General features: G+C 37.9%; 1 protein-coding gene across 1 annotated transcript in view; it reads left to right on the top strand.

Moving 5' to 3' along the window:
* The first annotated feature begins 814 nt into the window (after positions 1 to 814).
* COL3A1 (collagen type III alpha 1 chain) overlaps positions 815 to 17634 on the top strand; it is a 67383-nt gene continuing 50563 nt past the window's right edge. Inside the window, exon 1 of the mRNA XM_030579768.1 lies at positions 815 to 1017. Within this exon, the coding sequence (XP_030435628.1) occupies positions 939 to 1017 (79 nt within the window). The 5' untranslated portion in view covers positions 815 to 938. The remainder of the gene's footprint in view (positions 1018 to 17634) is intronic.

Raw genomic sequence — 17634 nt, 5'->3', positions numbered from 1 at the left:
GGAAACAAATGCAACAGACTCAGGATTTTTTCTGAGATGAAGCTACAGTATTGAGGGGCAGGCATACAGAGGAAAAGGTGACTGTTCTGCATTCCTTTTGAGTACTAAAATTAGGGTGAATTCATTGAAAGGTTTTAGTCTTAGGTCAGTATCCATTTTTGGAATACATTGTTTTTCTCACAAAATGTTCCATGTTTTGTTACTCCTGAGATCAGGACAAAACTACAACCATGCAGAGAAGATGGTAAGATGGCACCATAACAGCACTGAAATTCAGCTGCTAGCATTCAGGGTCCCACTTTCATTTAGTATGACTTGACTTGTACTCCTGCAGATGAAAAGTGCACTTTCTTCAACTTCTGGGACTCCTTCATTTTCTGTGGTCTCCCATCATGAAAGATAGCTACTATTTATCTTCATTGTGAAGTTGCAGGGTTGAACTTTACTGAAGCATCAAGTACTATACATCTTGGCTGAGTCCTAACTGACAGGGGAAAAATGCATTACCACATAGAAAGCCACTGTAACTTCTTTCCCACATCACATACATGCAGTGCAAACACATTCACACTCATGCATACATCATATAGTCTAGTACACACTTGTGTGGTGGTGCAGCACACATATACAAAACTCCAGATGTGCTTTTTATCTAGTTTAGTTGGCTGTTTCTTCTATAAGGCCAAGAAAAAAATGAATCATTTCTTTCACTGTTAAGGGGATTGGTCTTCCTCTCATATTTCAGAAAGGGGCTGGAAAGTAAAGGAAGCCAAACTTTTTCCTATTTAAGGCCAAAGCAAAGGAATGCCTCTGGCTCAGTTCTGTGCAGGGCCCGGTGCTGAAAGGGCAGGGAACAATTGATGGTGCTATTTTGAATTGATTTTTCTTTCCCCCCATTTTTATTTTTGCACATAGAGTCTCATGTCTAATATTTAGACATGATGAGCTTTGTGCAAAAAGTAACTTGGCTCATTCTTGCCGTGTTTCAACCCTCAATTACTTTGGCACAACAAGTTGGTGAGTAATTCAAACTTCTTATGAGTTTATTTTTTATTTTCATCAATTCATCTTAACAGCACATAAGAAATTCCCAAATCTCCCCAGATACTTTTCCTTCACCCATTCAACATTATGAGATAGATAGCTAATGTTTTTTAGCTGAATACTAGAATATGTTGATTACTAACTGGGAGGTTCCTAAATGTAAGAAATGTTTTGCTTTTCCTGTGTTTAAGCTGCAGTTGTTCTTGTTCTTTCTGGTGTTCATATTATAGTCTCTGGAAAGTTTGGGGGTTTTTTTTTAATGATTTTGTTTTGAATGCTAGCTCTATGTAGTCTGGAAGTTATTTGTCTCATGTAATAAGCCCTGTGTTTCCAGCTGTTTGCTAGATTGCTGTTCTATGCCATACAGTAAATGCTCCTTTGGCACCATAGAAATATGCTTTAAAGATTTTAGCCTATAGAAAAAAACATTAGAAATTGTAACCAAGGTTGCTGACCCCATTTTTGTAAAACTTCACAAGGAAATATCTGTCAGCTTGTTGAGTTTTTATTTTTCATACACAGCAAATGGATGAATACATTCACTCTGCTAAAAGCTATTCTATCACTCATCTGCAGTCTATTTCAAACTCTTAGAAGATCGATTAACAGCTAACTGATCTTCTAAGGGGGATGTGCAATGCAACAGATCACTGACACAAAATGAACCTGGAATATAGTGAAAAATTACTCTACACTCAAATTCAACTTAGAGTGATGATAACTATGATAGTTAACAGATGAGTTTCCATAAGAATGCTTGATGCTTTGGGGATCTGTACTATTCCCTAGACATTTTCATCATTATGTTTCATGTCTTTTTTACTGTTAAGATGTCAAATAATACTTTTTTCTTCTAAATGTGAAAGAGATGTTCATGCATGAAAGAAGCTAATAAAATAAATAATTTGATAAATGGCAGCAAATTAATATAAAATGCAGAGCAGTCAAATGCAGCCAAACTTTTTATACCCACACCCAGCCCTGGTCAGAAAAAGGAAACTATTAGAAATTATTACTGTACCAAATTGATGGCCAACTTGTCTGTGAAAGCATAGCTAGAAAGCAACCTCTGCATCAGGGTTTACTATATTTCTAACAGGATGGAACAATTGGAGCCTAGGATGAATGTTTCTAACAGCAATGGAACAATTGGAGCCTAGGATGAATGTTTCTTTCATGAGCAAATCAGGTATTATAATCTGTAACAAAGAAGTGCCCAAATGAGTTCCAAATGTCAATAAAAAGAATATTGCAAAGCCAGAGGAAATTTATGCAGTGGGGACTTTTCTCTGCTTACAACAACAAAACAAATTAATGTGTTTTTTCACTGCAGATAATGGGATCCTTCGCCACCAGCTTCCCACAGTGAAAATCGCCCTCAGTTTGATTTCCCGTTTCAACAAAACCCTCCTGCATGTCATCCCTTGACAAAACCCCTCCCTTCACTTTGGTTGTCCCCAGACTTTACTGTGTTACAAAACACATTTGTTCTAGTAATGGTCAATTTTAGACATAGAAAGAAACAGTTAAGTCTAAGAAGTGTGAGGGCATATTCTTAAGGGCTCATTTGTTTGGCCCATTCAAAGTGCATGGTATGGCAACCTTTCCTTATTGGGCTCCTTTCCATGTGGGTTAGAGAGAGATAGCTGGCTTGATGAAGTTGGTAAAACATCAGTCAATCAATTTGTAAATGCAACTGAAATTGAATATCTCTTTTTGGTTTGCTCAGAGTATAGAGTACTGTCCTTACTCTGGAAAGTACTTTTCCACAAGATTCAAAAATCTTTTCACTCTTTTGAAATTGCTCCTATTTCTTCTCCCACCCTGCATCCCAAGGGACATACTCAAAAAATAAATAATACAAAGATAATTCAGAGAGTTGACTATTAATATTGTTAATGCATATACAGTGCATTGATGGGTTCAAGAGCTAATGTTTCCATGTCTGAAAAGAGAATCTCCAGACATGCTGAATTGCTGTCTCAAGAAAAATGTTTATATGGTTTGTATCAAAAGTAAGTCAACATAAAATTTTCCTTGGAAAATCATGTCAGTAGACAAACCTTGGCAAAGATATTAAGGAAGCTGCTGAGTATGCAGTGTGTTCATAATAGTCAGATGTAGCTCTGGGCTGTGAGTTTCTTAGTTTTTCTGTAATAACCGGAAAGGGAAGTTTAAACACAGTCTAAGATTGAACCTCTGCTCAGCTCAAGTTATGGATATTATGGAATATGAAATGTTCACTTACTAACACTAATCCAGGCTATAAAATGTCTTGGTAATCTATCTACAGTACATCATCTTGTGAAAAAAATGATTTAACTTGAGATGGGCTAAACTTAGATTTTCTGACCTGTGTTAAAAGTTTCATCAGTTTAAGCTATCTTGGCAAACCTCTTTCATAATGAAGTGCCATCTAGTGGCTGATAGTTCTTTTTCCCCTGCAACAAATGAAGATTCAATGAAGAAATGAATGCTTAATACTCACATGTTTTACATTATTGAATTAGTTATTTGGGAGATATTTAATTATTCAAGGTCCAATTCTGCCACCCTTACATCAGGTAACATTAATTGGCCTTTAAATAATAATAATAATTAATAATAATTAATAAATTATTGTTATTTATTATATTATTATGAAACAGAAGTGTTGCATTCTGGCCAACTCTGCCCCAGAGTTACTGTAACTTTGAAAATAATTTGTGCAGCAAATTCTTGGTGTTGAAAAATCTGAGACTAAAACCTTATTCCGGTGAATACAATTCTTCTGGTCAGGTCTGAACATGTTCCTGGAAAAGTGTCAAATTATAGAAATAATATTTAAATTACACATCTCTGAAAGAATTTATATGCACCCATTTAAAGGTATTTTAAAATATATGGAACATAATAGAAGCTATTCTATCCTAAAAGCCCTGCCTCAAGCCACAAATATTCACCAATATCATAGGTGACTGAAGTTCACTGTAACACACAAACTTTGTTACTAGTACAGAAGTAACACATATGGTGTAGCAGGGAGTGAGAATGGTTTTTTCTGTATTCCTATAGTAAAACCTGTTTTAAGAAAGACTGCTGCAAACATATTGGGTTACACCTATCTGAAGGCTCCTTTATGCTGCCAGAGTGGTGTAAAGGGGCTTCTGTGTCTATAAGAATCAGGGCCAAGAACTGAGTACAATTCTGCTTCCCTGTTATTAGACCCTGCACAGTAAGCTACTACTGATTGCTATCATTCCCTTGAGTAAGTTCCTTAAGATGGCTTTCAAACTGTTATCCCACTAGCCTTTGCTAGCAATCATCCATACCCACAATGATTTTGGAGATCTAGGGCCTGATTGTTCTCTGATTTACACCCTGTAAATTGTGAGTAACTCCACTGGAATTATCAGAACTCCACTGCTGAAAAAGAATCACGTCAGCAGAATCAGACCCTCTGCATACTTGACAGCTAATTCTATGCTTAGATATTACTTCATGCTTATATTATAGTATAAATGCTGCCTCAACTATTTGCTAAAGCAGCACACCTCTTTCTTGAGCAGGTGGACATCTTCTTTCATATTAATACAGTATACCAAGTGGCAGTTTTTAAAATGTGGAATGTAGCCATCGTAAATAGGTTGCAGGAACAGGTATGTTGTTGATGTTGTTGCTTTTGCACTACCTCTTCATTCTGAACATCTATGAAATACCTGCAAAAAATAGTCTGTAATTATTTCTAAAAAATAGCTCCAGTTTAAGATTATGCTTTTTCTTTTAAACTGGAAAGTGTTAGAGCAGTAATGAAGAAATGGCATGATTTCAGTAATATATTGTTGCGGTTTCTAGAAGAATAGCAACATTTTTAGTGTTTGCCATTATGCTACATGTGCATTCATTGTAGATTAATCCATTGAATTAGTTGGTGGAACGGAAACACTTCAGACAGTCAGCAATGTCTTTCTATCGCAGCTTTTGCCAACCCAGCCATCTCCTCAAGCTTACCATAGTGAAAATAAAAGTAGGGTTAGATTGAAACATGCCTGGTACCATCAGTGCATAGCCATGGATAACTATACCATAGTAGATAAACTGATCTATCTGATGTTCAAATACAACAGATCAAGTGTCTCGAATCCAAATAAAATATACTTGAGTTGGTACCAAGTAAATCTTATCCATCATTCTGTGGACATGAAGGAGATGAACACCAAAACATAACAAAAAGGGAAGATAAGAAAGATAGTAAGAAGCAGGTTTCTTTAGCTGAGCAAGTGAAAGGGAAGGCTAATGGTATAGTTGTAAGAAAATTACTTCCAATGATCTTTATTAGGCAGCAATAACGTGCAGCCATGTGGGACACAATCAATCTGAGAATACTGCAAAGGCCACTCTTCATCCGTTACCTACTCAACATGCTATTTTGGATCCATTTTCTAATAATATATGTCATAACTTTACTGAGCATTTTCTCAAATTGATCCAGCTCCCAAAACATTGTGGATAAAGAAACTGGCACCTTGATGAACTGCAGAGTGTGCCAAGTAGAGCATGTGGCAGTGCACATCTGGCACCTGGATGTTTTAGCCTGTGCTTGCTGGTTATCAAATTTTAAACTAATGAATTGTTGAAACTTAGGGTTTGAAATTAAAGTTCAGCTATGTGTGCCTCTCAGGTAAGACTGTGTTTTGAAAGAGTGATGTGTGACTTTGATTTGGAAAAATCTGAGCCTCAATTAAAGTCGGGGGAATCCAGCCCTTCAACCAAGTGTGCATGTTTTTAGAAATGTGACAGATTTCATAAAAACCATTTAGATCACATAGACATTAACCTTATGGGAGTGAAACCATTTGGTTTCTTTCATAATTTTCCATATTTTGTTTTTGAGTTGAGACCAAGGCTAAGCAGACTGATTTTTGAAAGGGCAGTGGATTTGGAAACATTCACAGCTTTATTACAAAGGGAGGAGGCAGAGGTGCAGGGTGTTGTCCACTGGCAGTAATATTACTGTTAACAGACTCAATACTTGAGACAGAGATATAATAGCCACCCCCCTCACAGAGTTACAAATTACAAGCAGATCCTCTTTTCTTTTCCAGTTGTTGTGAAGTTTTAGGTATTGAATTAGACAAAAGTTACCACCTCTTGCCAAATGTTAGTTGTTGCCAGCCTTACACAGTTCTTGGCTATTGGCTTTAAACAGTTCACTGGATGGAGGAGAAAAAAGAGCAAAAATTAGCATCCTTTTTTTGTGTGTGTGTGTGCCATACTGACATGAATATCTTATTCAGTCTGGTGCCTGGCATGCTAACATGGGTTCAGAGCTTGTTATGGCTCACTATTTAATCACAAATATAATAAGTAACTTAGGACACATCTGTTTTAATAATCTGGAGAAGGTGCTATCCATCACGGTTGGAGAGTGATAGAGGTTGTAACTAGCATTGCTGTTTCACCTACTAATGTATGCTTGTGGACATTTAGTTCTTTCTATCTCTAACTCTGCATTTTGGTTTAACAGCTGTCTATTGAGAGAAGGCAGAGGCTCAGGCTGCCACTAGTGGTACTTGATAGCGTGATGTGTTTTCTCAGGCTGGCAGGCAGCATGAACACTGTTGTTCTTGGATGACGTCATATGACTGAGCAGTAACCCAGGGACCCTGAGAAGAGCAACAACTGCAGCAGCCACGGAAATGACTGCATGCCCCTCCCAATAATGAATAATGACTCTTCAAAACCTATGGTACTGGAGTTAGATCAATAGCTATGTTCATTAGCCATCTCATTTCCAGTGTTATCTTTTCGTTGTGTTTGATCATGAAGCAAAGGGTTGCTCCAGACTGTAAACAAAGGAAAAGAAGAAAATGGGTGACAAGAAGTTCAATGGCAAATGGCTATTGAGGGACTTGAGGTAACTAGATTAGATTCTGAGGTCATTGTGGAAATGCAATGTGACATAGCAACTAAAATTTGTCATCAGTGATACCTAAAAACTGTAGGTGGACCTTAAAGAAGCTGGAATAACATCAATGTTATTCAGCCTGAAACTTGCCCCATGGCTTCTCCGTGGCCCCATGCATTATCCTTCTAGTGGTGGCTGAGTAAATTATACATTATTATACTTCAGGTGGCTGAGGCTTCAACCAAGAACCTGGTCCCAGCTGAAAGGATTACTAAACATCATCCACTGCCTGCTTATCCAAAGCCTCTATGAAAGTTTATAAACCTATAGTCTGACAAGCATCTAAATGGATACAACATTTAAATGAAAAATATATTTAGTTCTGTAATATTCAAAATCACTTTAATATTAGGTGGCAAAATGTTCTCTCTGACAGCTACTATTTCTTATATAGCACATTAAAAGTGCAGTTGAAGACTAATTTCTGGACTTTCTAGTTTTGATCTTTGGCAGCTACCATAATTAAGTTAACCTAGCTTAGTTTCTTTTTTTAAAGCAAGATTTTTATTGACAATATTTTAATCTTAAAGTTGTTGCAAGAATATTACATCGATCTAGCCCTCTTACCAGGTATTTGTCATAGTAATAATATATCCTATACAAAACATTCCTGATGCTCAAATATGGAGTTGAATTACATAGTGCATGGAGTAAATCTAGAAGTCCTACTGAATAGCTATGTGCATTTTACTCAATTTTACTCTCATTGTCCAGTAAGCCTTTTGCCAGAATAAAGAATGAAACATTCTCTAAAGACTTCCAGATTTGCTCCATTCCCCCACCTGCTAAGGTTAAGCACAATTATTGTTTGTTGGTATACAGTAGTCAGCATACTCCCTTCAATTCTTAGGGAGTGGAGGGAGATGCTATTTCTCTGATACTGTACCCATTCCCAGAACTATAGAGAAATACTTAGGTTGGCTCTTTGTGCAAGAGTTCTGAAGGGTTTTGTGGGCATGGTTTCTGTTAGAGGAGCTTGAACAGGGGACCACAGGCACTCTTGACGACTCCGTTCCATGCTTAACCCAGGATTTCCATCCAGAATTTTCACTGGAATTAGCTCTACTTAAGGGAGCACTAATACCCATGATATCTTCTTTGTATTCTGTCATGGAGCAGCTCCAAGGTGACAAACCACACTTCTCCTTCAGGGACCATGCTACTAGAGGGGATGGGAGCAAAGCACATGAGGCTGTTTCCCAGGAAACACTGTTGGGGGATCCTCACAGAGTTTTCTGGCTGTCCCTTCATGTGGTCCAGGATCAGAAGCTGCCTGGTTTAGCAGAAGGAGACTCCAGTTTTTAGACACGTTTTTTCATGTTTAAAGGGTTAATTTTCCTCTGTGTATGCCTCCTTTGTGTCATTGACATTGTAAAGGGAATGGAAATAGTTCCCAGAAATGAGCCCTTGGTCCACCTTTCTTGGATGCTGGATGGTGCATAAAGGGAGATTGCAGCAAGAACATAAGTTAGAGCAGTCCTTAGGCTACAGTACATGAGACCAAATATTCATTTATCTTTTAGAACAATGATTATTTTTCCACAAACTGTGTTTCATAAGAACATCTATCTTCACTTCATAACTCTTCTCACTTAAAACAAAATCCCCTCTCCCTTCTCCTAAGTACTAATCCTGCTGGGTACAAGTTTCCAGAGCTGGAAACTTTGCCTGTTTCATGTCAAAATGACAATGGAAAACATGATATAACCAGTCAAACAACAATCATTTGTTAAGTTTAGTTAGGGTAAACTTCAGACGCTGGGATTCCTGGCTGTGTTCAGTGAAAATACATCAGAGGAGATTCTTTTCAGATAAGCTAAGAAACCACTTCCATTTTCCATGATTTTTCTCAAGTGCTGTCGTTTTATAAATGAAATATAAGAATGAGACTGAAAATGACATGCACTGTAATAATATTGACACTTTTTACTTACTTTGTTTCACACAAATGCTCTGTAAAGAGATATTTGCCAGGGAACTGAATCACGCACGAGGCATTAAACAACATATGACTATTACTTTAAAGTAATAATGTTTATTTTAAGGTAGAATGCAGTCTCCTACTTTGAAGGCAAGTGTACACTATGGCTTAGATCCTTCATTATGGCCAAACGGGCACATAGCACTACCTGCAAAGTGGGATGCAAATGTAGCTTTAAGGCCTGAGCTGGCTGTGTGCATCAAACTGCCAACAGCCCCAAAGACCAATTTTGCAGCTGGAGATCACCACTCTGGAGGCAGCCCCCGCACTGTTGCCTTTCCCCCTCAGTGTTCACTACATCAGCAGCTGGAGGTTATTGTAGATGCAGTAGATGCTACTACTCTGATTCTGTGTTATCAGAGGATTTCCTCTTCCTTGGAGTGATATTTCCACCTATGCCAGCTTTAGGTCCAGTATCTTCCAGCAGTCCAGTGCAACATAGTATCAGAGGGGAGAATGGACACCTATTTTCAATGGTAGATATTAAGGACTGAGTTGTGGAAGGATGCTACATTCCATGGTAATGCACTATTGAAGCTCCTAGCAACACAGTTTTTGTCTTCCACTCTGAGCCATAACTTGCTCCCACTGAAGTCAAAGTCTAGTTGACCGGTGTGAGAATTATCGGGCCCTTTCTTGTGACTATCTCTTGGTTTTCGTCATCTATTTTTTTCTTCCTGGTGTTTTGTCTTTGACAGAGATTTGTGAACAAAATTGCAGCTCTTCTTTCAAACAAACATAACAGAAACAATTGTTCACTTGCACACAGTTAATGAAAAATATCGGAGAGATGCTTCGTTGTTACTTTGCAGTTCAGTGTAGCTATTACAGTGAACATCAAAGAAACAATGAACTATACTGCCCGTGTTTTCCTTGAACTATGTGCATGTGAACACAGTCATTGTGCTCTTTCAGAATCACTCTGATGGTAGTGAGAGGTTCTTTTTGACTATTTGTCTATCAATCTATGTTGGGATACCCTGCTTGGGTTCTGTGCAGACTCACCATGATTGCATGCCAGTTGTTTCATGGAAGGATGTTCACCTGAAAGGAAACAAGAAGGCTGTTGTAGTGAGAATTACAGATCTTTGAGCATAGTAATTGAAAATCAGCTCAGATGTTTGTAAAATCTATGCACAGGACTCATACCCTGCTGTCCTTTCGGATGCTGCCAGGGTGGTCCTCTGTATAATATCCCCCTTCTTAGTAAGAATCAAATAATCTATATGGCAAAATTTAAATCCAGCTGCATCTTTTTAGGTTAGATTGGCTGAAGAAAATAATGTTGCTAAAGGCTTGTTTCTATGCAACATCTTTCCAGTTTTCACAGTCCCAGCCCTTGAATTCACATTTTTCTAACATCCTTAACTGTAGGGGGATTGAGGTCAGCAACAATGCTTATGCCCACTTTAGACGACAGAACTCATTAGCAGTACCAGGCTTTCTGCACAGTACTCTCTTACTAATGTTAGGACAGGTATTAGTTAAGAAAAAGGACTTGAAATACTTGAAGCCAGAGGCTGAAAAACAATGTAGTAAATTTATAGTTAACAGATGGTCCAAAAATTGGAAATGGCTTTGCCAACTGTAATAAAACAGCTACAATGGTTTGCTTTGTTAACTTTATAATTTTGACATAATAGTGTAAGCAATACAGAGTTTTACAGCTAGCCATTTAATATTGACTAGAAGAGATTCAAGGGAAAACTCTAAACACTGCCATACATATCCACTAAGAGTCCAAAATATGTATGGAGGCAGGTGAATGAACACAAATTGTTTTACAAATGAGGACAGAATGACACTGTCCTCTTTGTATAGAATCAAGTGGTTGACTGACCTGTTCCATTTCTGAATTCTTACAGATACTTGTAATTTATTTGCAGTCATGGATATGATTCCTTTCTATGGACAGTAGCTAGATCTCTTTTTAATACATCATTTGAATATAAAGTACAAGGGCCAAATTCTCCACTGATTTACGACCCATGCCAATTCATTGAATTCAATGAAATTACACAGGGAGTTGTGTTAGTGCAGATCCCTGCTGCTTTATTCATCTCTGATATACTTCACTGAAGTCAGTGGAGTTAAACTAGGACTGAATTTGCCCATTGTATCTGAAAATGTAAATTGTGTTACCATATGCACTACATAGCACTGGAACATTTCCCATCTGCTGGCATCTCTTGAGAAAAGCATTGAACCAAGCTAGGTTCTTCCAAGCAGATCTTATAAAAAGTCACTAAAATATTTAGCTCTCTCATTTGGTTAGAAAACATAATTTTCCATTTTGGATTTTAATTACCTGATAGAAATTGCTTAATTATGACCAGCAAAGCTAATCAACAAAAAATCAGAAATAATATTTGTTCTGTTTCACAAGTTCAGGTTTAAGCTTTTAAAGTGTAATCATTGGGCCCTGTCCTTCTAGCCTCTTAGTGCTCCTTGAACTCAGTGGGAGCTGAGGCCTCTCTCCCCAACCCCCAGAAGAAAGGCCTATTTTAAAATCTTTCCAGTACTTCCTGCTTGTAGACCGGTAAGAAATCACAAGAACAGGCTTCCTTGCAGTATTATGGCCCATCCATTTGTGGTCCCTAGGTACAGAGTTACATGGTAATGAAATACATTTTTGAAGTTACCAGAGCTTTTTGAAGTGCCCAAGGACAGGTGGGCTTGAATTTGAGGTTAAGATTTTTTATTTTCTATTTTATTTTTTTTTGGCAGAGGCAGCTTCTGAAATAATCCGATCAGTTTAATTATTCTTAGTAATTATGTGCACCTCCCTATTGTTCATCTGTAGAAAGACTTTCTACCAGCCTAATACATACTAAGGGGTCAAACTGAGTATTCTTTTAGGGCCTGTTTGTTAGGGACTCTGAATGTTAACTTTCATTAACTTTAAAGTTTAGTGCATGGAGAGGATATGCAACTGGGTTGGTATGGAAAAAAATGGATTTTGGAAACTGGTATGGGTAGGTCAACTCTTTTAGTCCTCACTAACACAAAACTTCTATTCAAGTCTTCAGGATTTGGCCAACAATTAATTTCAAATCTGTATATGTGTATTATCAGAGGGACTCTAAAATGATCTTTAGAGTAGGAGGGTGAAAAGAAGTTTGGTATATTTTGATGTTTCCTCCTTCTCTATCTCCCCCTTCTCTTCTCCTCCTCCCATCCCATAAAAAACATCCTATTTATTCACCAGCCTACAAGTTCATCATTACAATTAGCATATTTTTGTTTTTAACTAGTACCAGGGCTGATTATATGTTAGGCCAAAAGCTGATCCATAAAATCAGTTGCAGTCACATCAGGACTTTGATCTTGTGTCAGTTTCAGTTTGTTTTAGAACGCAGGCCAAGCATTGAGCATCTGTTCCAATGCCATGATTTTATGACTGAAAATCAAGAGATTTCAGCCTGCTCTTTAAGTCACTGACACCAAAGGCCACACAGGATCATGTGACAAAATCACATAAGAAATTCAACATATGGAAGTAGAATATCACTCTCATCCACTGTGCTTCTTGTTCTCGTGCAATCAATAGCTTTTATTTAAGGATTTGATCTCCATGGTTCTGAGGGCCCTCAATTTCCACTGAAGTAAAAAGGAGTTCAGGGCACTCAGGATTGTCCAGGATCAGTCCCTTGGGATCTGATCTGATGACTACAAAGACTTATCTTGACTATCAAGACTATATTCACAGCTATCCATGGATGAATGATGATGAGTTTAGGGATTATATCAAAGCATAATAAATTAGGGGATGTTTGTAGTGCCTGTCTGTAACCTGGCCCATTTCTGCTATAAAGACAAGAATATTAATATTAGCCTCTGTCTTAAATCCATTCACACAGGGCCCTAAGGAAGAAAACTCTGCAAGATCCTCCTCATTCAGCTCCTCCAGCACACATTCCACACCTTCTCCCCAGTTACAGCTCTGCCTCAGAAGAGTCACTATTTAGCACTTAATGATGTCCAAGGGTAGTCATTAGCATAGCTTAGCATAACACCCAACCAATCCTTGTATTCATTAATTCCTTTCATCAGAATGACATAGGAAATTCAGAAGAATGGATAACAATTCTGTGAGCAACTTAGTAAAAAAAATGGTTTGCTGTATTTAGCCTATATCAAAATCAGTAGCTTTTTATTAAATATGTTTTATTGTTTGAAATGCTCACTTTATGAATGAAGGCATTTCTTTGTGCTTACCCCATTATCAGTTCAGAAATGAGTGGAAAATTTTGCGATGTGTTCATTCCATGTGTTGAACACCAATTGAAACCAGTGAGGCTGTTGTGTAAAAATCATAGGCTGAATATAGTCCTTATTTTAGAATAATACCTTGTCTTGCATACATAGCTGAATGAGCATCAGATATTTTATTAGTAACATCACCTAAGAATGTTAAAATGCATTAATGACTGGTTCACATAAAAAGGCTAGATTAAATACAGTGATGTAGACACAATTGTTTTAAACCACATTATCACTGAGACAAACGATATCTTTAGTCTACATAATACAAAGAACAAGATTTACTATTCTTAATCCAAACACAACTGCAAAAGGTAATGAAAGTGCCAATAATATGAGTTTCTAACAAACAAAAGGTATATCACAGCACTTGGAAACTAATAGTAGAGAGAGAAGAAAAGAGTAACAATAGCTTAAATTGCAAATATTTGCACTGTTAAGGGCCTGATCTTCCATCAAGTCATGTGACAGGGAGGAGAGACAGATGGGGTGGATCTCAAAAGGTAGACCATTAGCTCCATGATGTGCAATTCTTTCCACTGATCAAATAGATGTCCTTTGGTCACCACTGTGCATTGTCATGGAAGTGAGGTGCTGTGTGAATCTTCTCGCTGAGGTAAGATTCTGTCTCAAACTCATGAGGGCATAGCAGCATTATTAGCACTATTTTGTACTACTCCCCCTCCTCACTGTGCACCTCTCTTGTGGGGTGAGGGGCTAGGACAGCAGCTGGCAGGAGATCCACCAGCACAGGTCTAAATAGAACCATTTTGGAAAATTCCAGAAAGTAATGGGAAGGCACTGGCCCTCCATCCAATTGCCCAGGCTTCGTTTGGGTGTCTCTCCCCACACCCCAGATCTCAAGACAACCGTGTGCTTTGAGAAATTAGCCCCTTTCCCACACCCTCCCTCCTGTTCCAATGGGATTCTCTAAGGAAAGACCACAAGATGAAACTCATTGATTTTCCTAGTCTGTGTGTGTGGTTCTCTTGCATGAGGATGACCTGGACCTAAATCAACTAATAATGCTCACTAGTAAGCTGAACTAAAGATGACATCAGAACTTATTGCTCTGGAAATCATGACTGTGTTGTTAAAAAGAATATTATTCCTTTAGGTATGGAATAATGGGCAGGAACAGATGGACTCTTTAGTCATCAAGCAAATGTCTTCTTGATGTAATTATCCTTACTAGCTGAGAGAAAGGGAAGAGAAATACCAGTTGTAGGCCTGCAGTCCTCCTTCAGGCTACATGCTTGTAGAATCACAGTTAATAGATGATAGAATTTCTTATAAATAGCAACTTTATGTATTGGAGGGTTGGGTTTTCCCCCCATATACTATGCCAGCTAATCATTAATTTAGGACCAGCTTCTGCCACACTTACTCATATTAAGTTGTACCTTACTCTGTGAAAACTCCAACTGAAGCCGATGGGACCTCTTACAGAATTAAAGTACTGCTCAGTGTATGTGAGGATGGAATAGTCTGATCCTAAATTAATAAGTAACTGATACAATATGAAAAACAATGGAAAATTTGCTATTTATATCATCAACTTAGATCAGTTTTTTTAAAACAGCATCTCTTTTGCACTCTCAGAAATTACTCCTCTAATTAAGTGTGTATGCAATTCCTGGTGCTTAACTATCTAAATGCTTGAAAATGGCCAAATCCTAGACCTCTCTGGGAGGAAGAATCATCCTTGGCCAGCAGAGAGGAGGGGGAGAGGGAAAAAGCTGGCAAGCAACTATCCATATTTTCCCCCTTTTCCAATCCCAACCATCTGTCTCACCTGTTTCTCTGTGCTGAAATAGTGCTTTGCAGGGTAACTCCCACATAACTTCTACTCACAGTGATGTGGTCAGAGATATGTGCTGTCTCCTGTCTATAGATGGTTAGCAGATCTCCTTCTTAATCTTCCCTACTGGGATTCTTTTCACAACAAAAACTGATTTCACATCCTCCAGAGTTCAAAGAAATGCTAACCTCTTAGCCCCTTCAAAAATCCCAGCCTAAGTGAATGGCCCAAGGTCTCACAGACATTTTGTGGCAGAATCTACACCTCCTAACTCCCAACCCTATGCTTTAAACATTCCCCTCTATGAAGTACATCTCCACTGAAACTGTTTATAGCATGTCCACTTGTATACTTGCGAGAAACATGGCTTATCCAAATGGATTAAATTAGTTATAGAAGATGACCATTTGAGGGCAATGAAAGTTGAGACAATGTCTGTAACTCTTTTTAAAAAAAATCTCACCTAGTTAAAATATTTCTCTGCTTATTTCTCCGTCTCTAGTTATAAGTCCTACGAAGCAGAAAGTGTTTCAGACTTCTCCTGTACTTAGTACTGATCTAACTGCACAAAGTTCAAAACAGCTTACATTTTTGGCCCAGCAAGCTAATGAGTTCATTATGAGAGCCCATTTGTTTCCATTACTGATCTTAGCATGGAATGATCATGTTTGCTTTTCTTATAAACATCATCATCATAACAGTCAGAGAGTCCATGCCGTTTGCTACAAGGTAGGCATTTTGGCATTCTGCTTTTTTGTTCAGTAAGTGGAAAGGAATGCTGTTTCAAAAGCTGGGATGGTAAAACTTGTTAATGTTCCCATAAATCTATTCCAGAACATAGAGGAACTACAAAATCTTCCCACTATATTAAACAACTTCTTTCCTTTCTACTTTATCCACATTTTCAATCAACGTTGTTTTACATTGAGGAAATACCTAATAAATAGAGCACTTTAAAAGAATTATAAAAGCACTGTTAGAATTAGCTACTTTAAATAGTGTGTAGATTTGATTTAGGTTTAGTGTCCCAAAATAGGTGAGAAATAAGAAAACATAGATTACAAACACTTCAGGGGAGATTTCAAAAGCATCTGAGGGCCCTGACCCAAAGTCTGTTGAAGTCATTGGAAAGACTCTCCTTGACTTCAGTGGGGTTTCAATCAGGTCCAAGGAATTTAGGAGCGAATGTCCCATTGAAAGTCAATGGGTCTGTACCCCTAAATCCCCTAGGTGCTATGAAAATCTTCCCCACTTTATGGCCTCAGTCTAGCTCCCCTTAAAGAAGTAAGAAAGGTTCTCATTGACTTCAGTCAGCTTTGGTCAGACCCTAACAGAATAGACTTTTTCAATTGAGTTTCCCCACCCATGATTGAAAACCCTTATGTAAAGTACTGGCTTCTGTGTACATGGATGAGTGCCCTCTACAAGTATATCTTCACTACACAAAAAAAAAATGTGTGTTCTTAACTTGGGTTTACTGACCCACCTTAGCTAACTCTGGTTAAAATATCTGTGATTACACAGCAACTCAGCTTTTCATTCAAATCAGCAGCTCGTGTTTAAGCCTATAGGGGAACCTGGGGTTGAAGTTGGATGGATGGAATCACACCTGTCAGATATTCTTGGTTTTCTCACCCTCTAGTAGCTGGTCTGAAAACAAGTTATAAATCCTGCTACTAATGCAGCTACTGGAGATTTCACTTCATCCAAAGAGGGGAAGGTTTGTGGGTTTGGAGAATAAATGTAGATCTTTCCCCCCTTTCATGTATATGTGATTAGCTGAGGATCATGGTGTATGAGCAAACGAAAAACAAAAAATGACGATATGACAGGCCAGTTCCTGAAGCCATTGAATTCAATAGCAAAATTCCCATTTATCTCAGTGATATCAGGATTATATCTCATGTCACAGCTGTCATCCCTCCATAAGAGGATGTCCAGATATGCCTTCCTACTTCAGTTATCTGAACCCATCTATATATCAGCCAGATTGGGTCCTTTCAGAGCAACATGAAGTATTTCCTGTCAATACTGCCTGTTCTGCCTCCACTCTGCTGCTAGCCTGGTTAGCAAATAGGAATTTTGGACTCCAACTCAGAACCAATGTATGAGACAGGATAACATGTTGTTGTGATTTCAGTGCTGGGGGAAAGCCTGCCTTTAGGAAATCTTTAAGATCTGAACACTTAGGAAATGTTGTACAAAAACTCTGAAAGTACATAAATTTTACAACAGAAAACTATTCATAATTTGTAAAATGTCTTGCAGATGTTCAGGGATTTATTATCTATTTACACAAATGCTGGCAAATCATTCTCAAAGAACTGAAGTTGTTTAAAGCCATTACAACTAGTGCTTTGAGAACTGGGATCAGGTTTGGTATTAGCTATTTGTTCTCGATATTTTATGAAATCTTAGTCTTTATATATACAAATAGGAACCAGCAAGAATATTTGGTTAAGGCAAATATTTGACTATTTTAGCCACAAGTTTAGAACTAGACGAGTCAGCCTTTTTTATACCCCTATTATTTTTATGTATCACTTGTGAATGTTTTAGCACAGATCAGCTTTCCAGACTATTCTGGAGCTGTCTTTT

This window comes from Gopherus evgoodei, chromosome 11 (genome assembly GCF_007399415.2).
Source record: "Gopherus evgoodei ecotype Sinaloan lineage chromosome 11, rGopEvg1_v1.p, whole genome shotgun sequence".
Lineage (NCBI taxonomy): Eukaryota > Metazoa > Chordata > Testudines > Testudinidae > Gopherus > Gopherus evgoodei.
The sequence above is the reverse complement of the archived record's forward strand: the minus strand, read 5'-3'. Positions and strand labels throughout refer to the sequence as shown.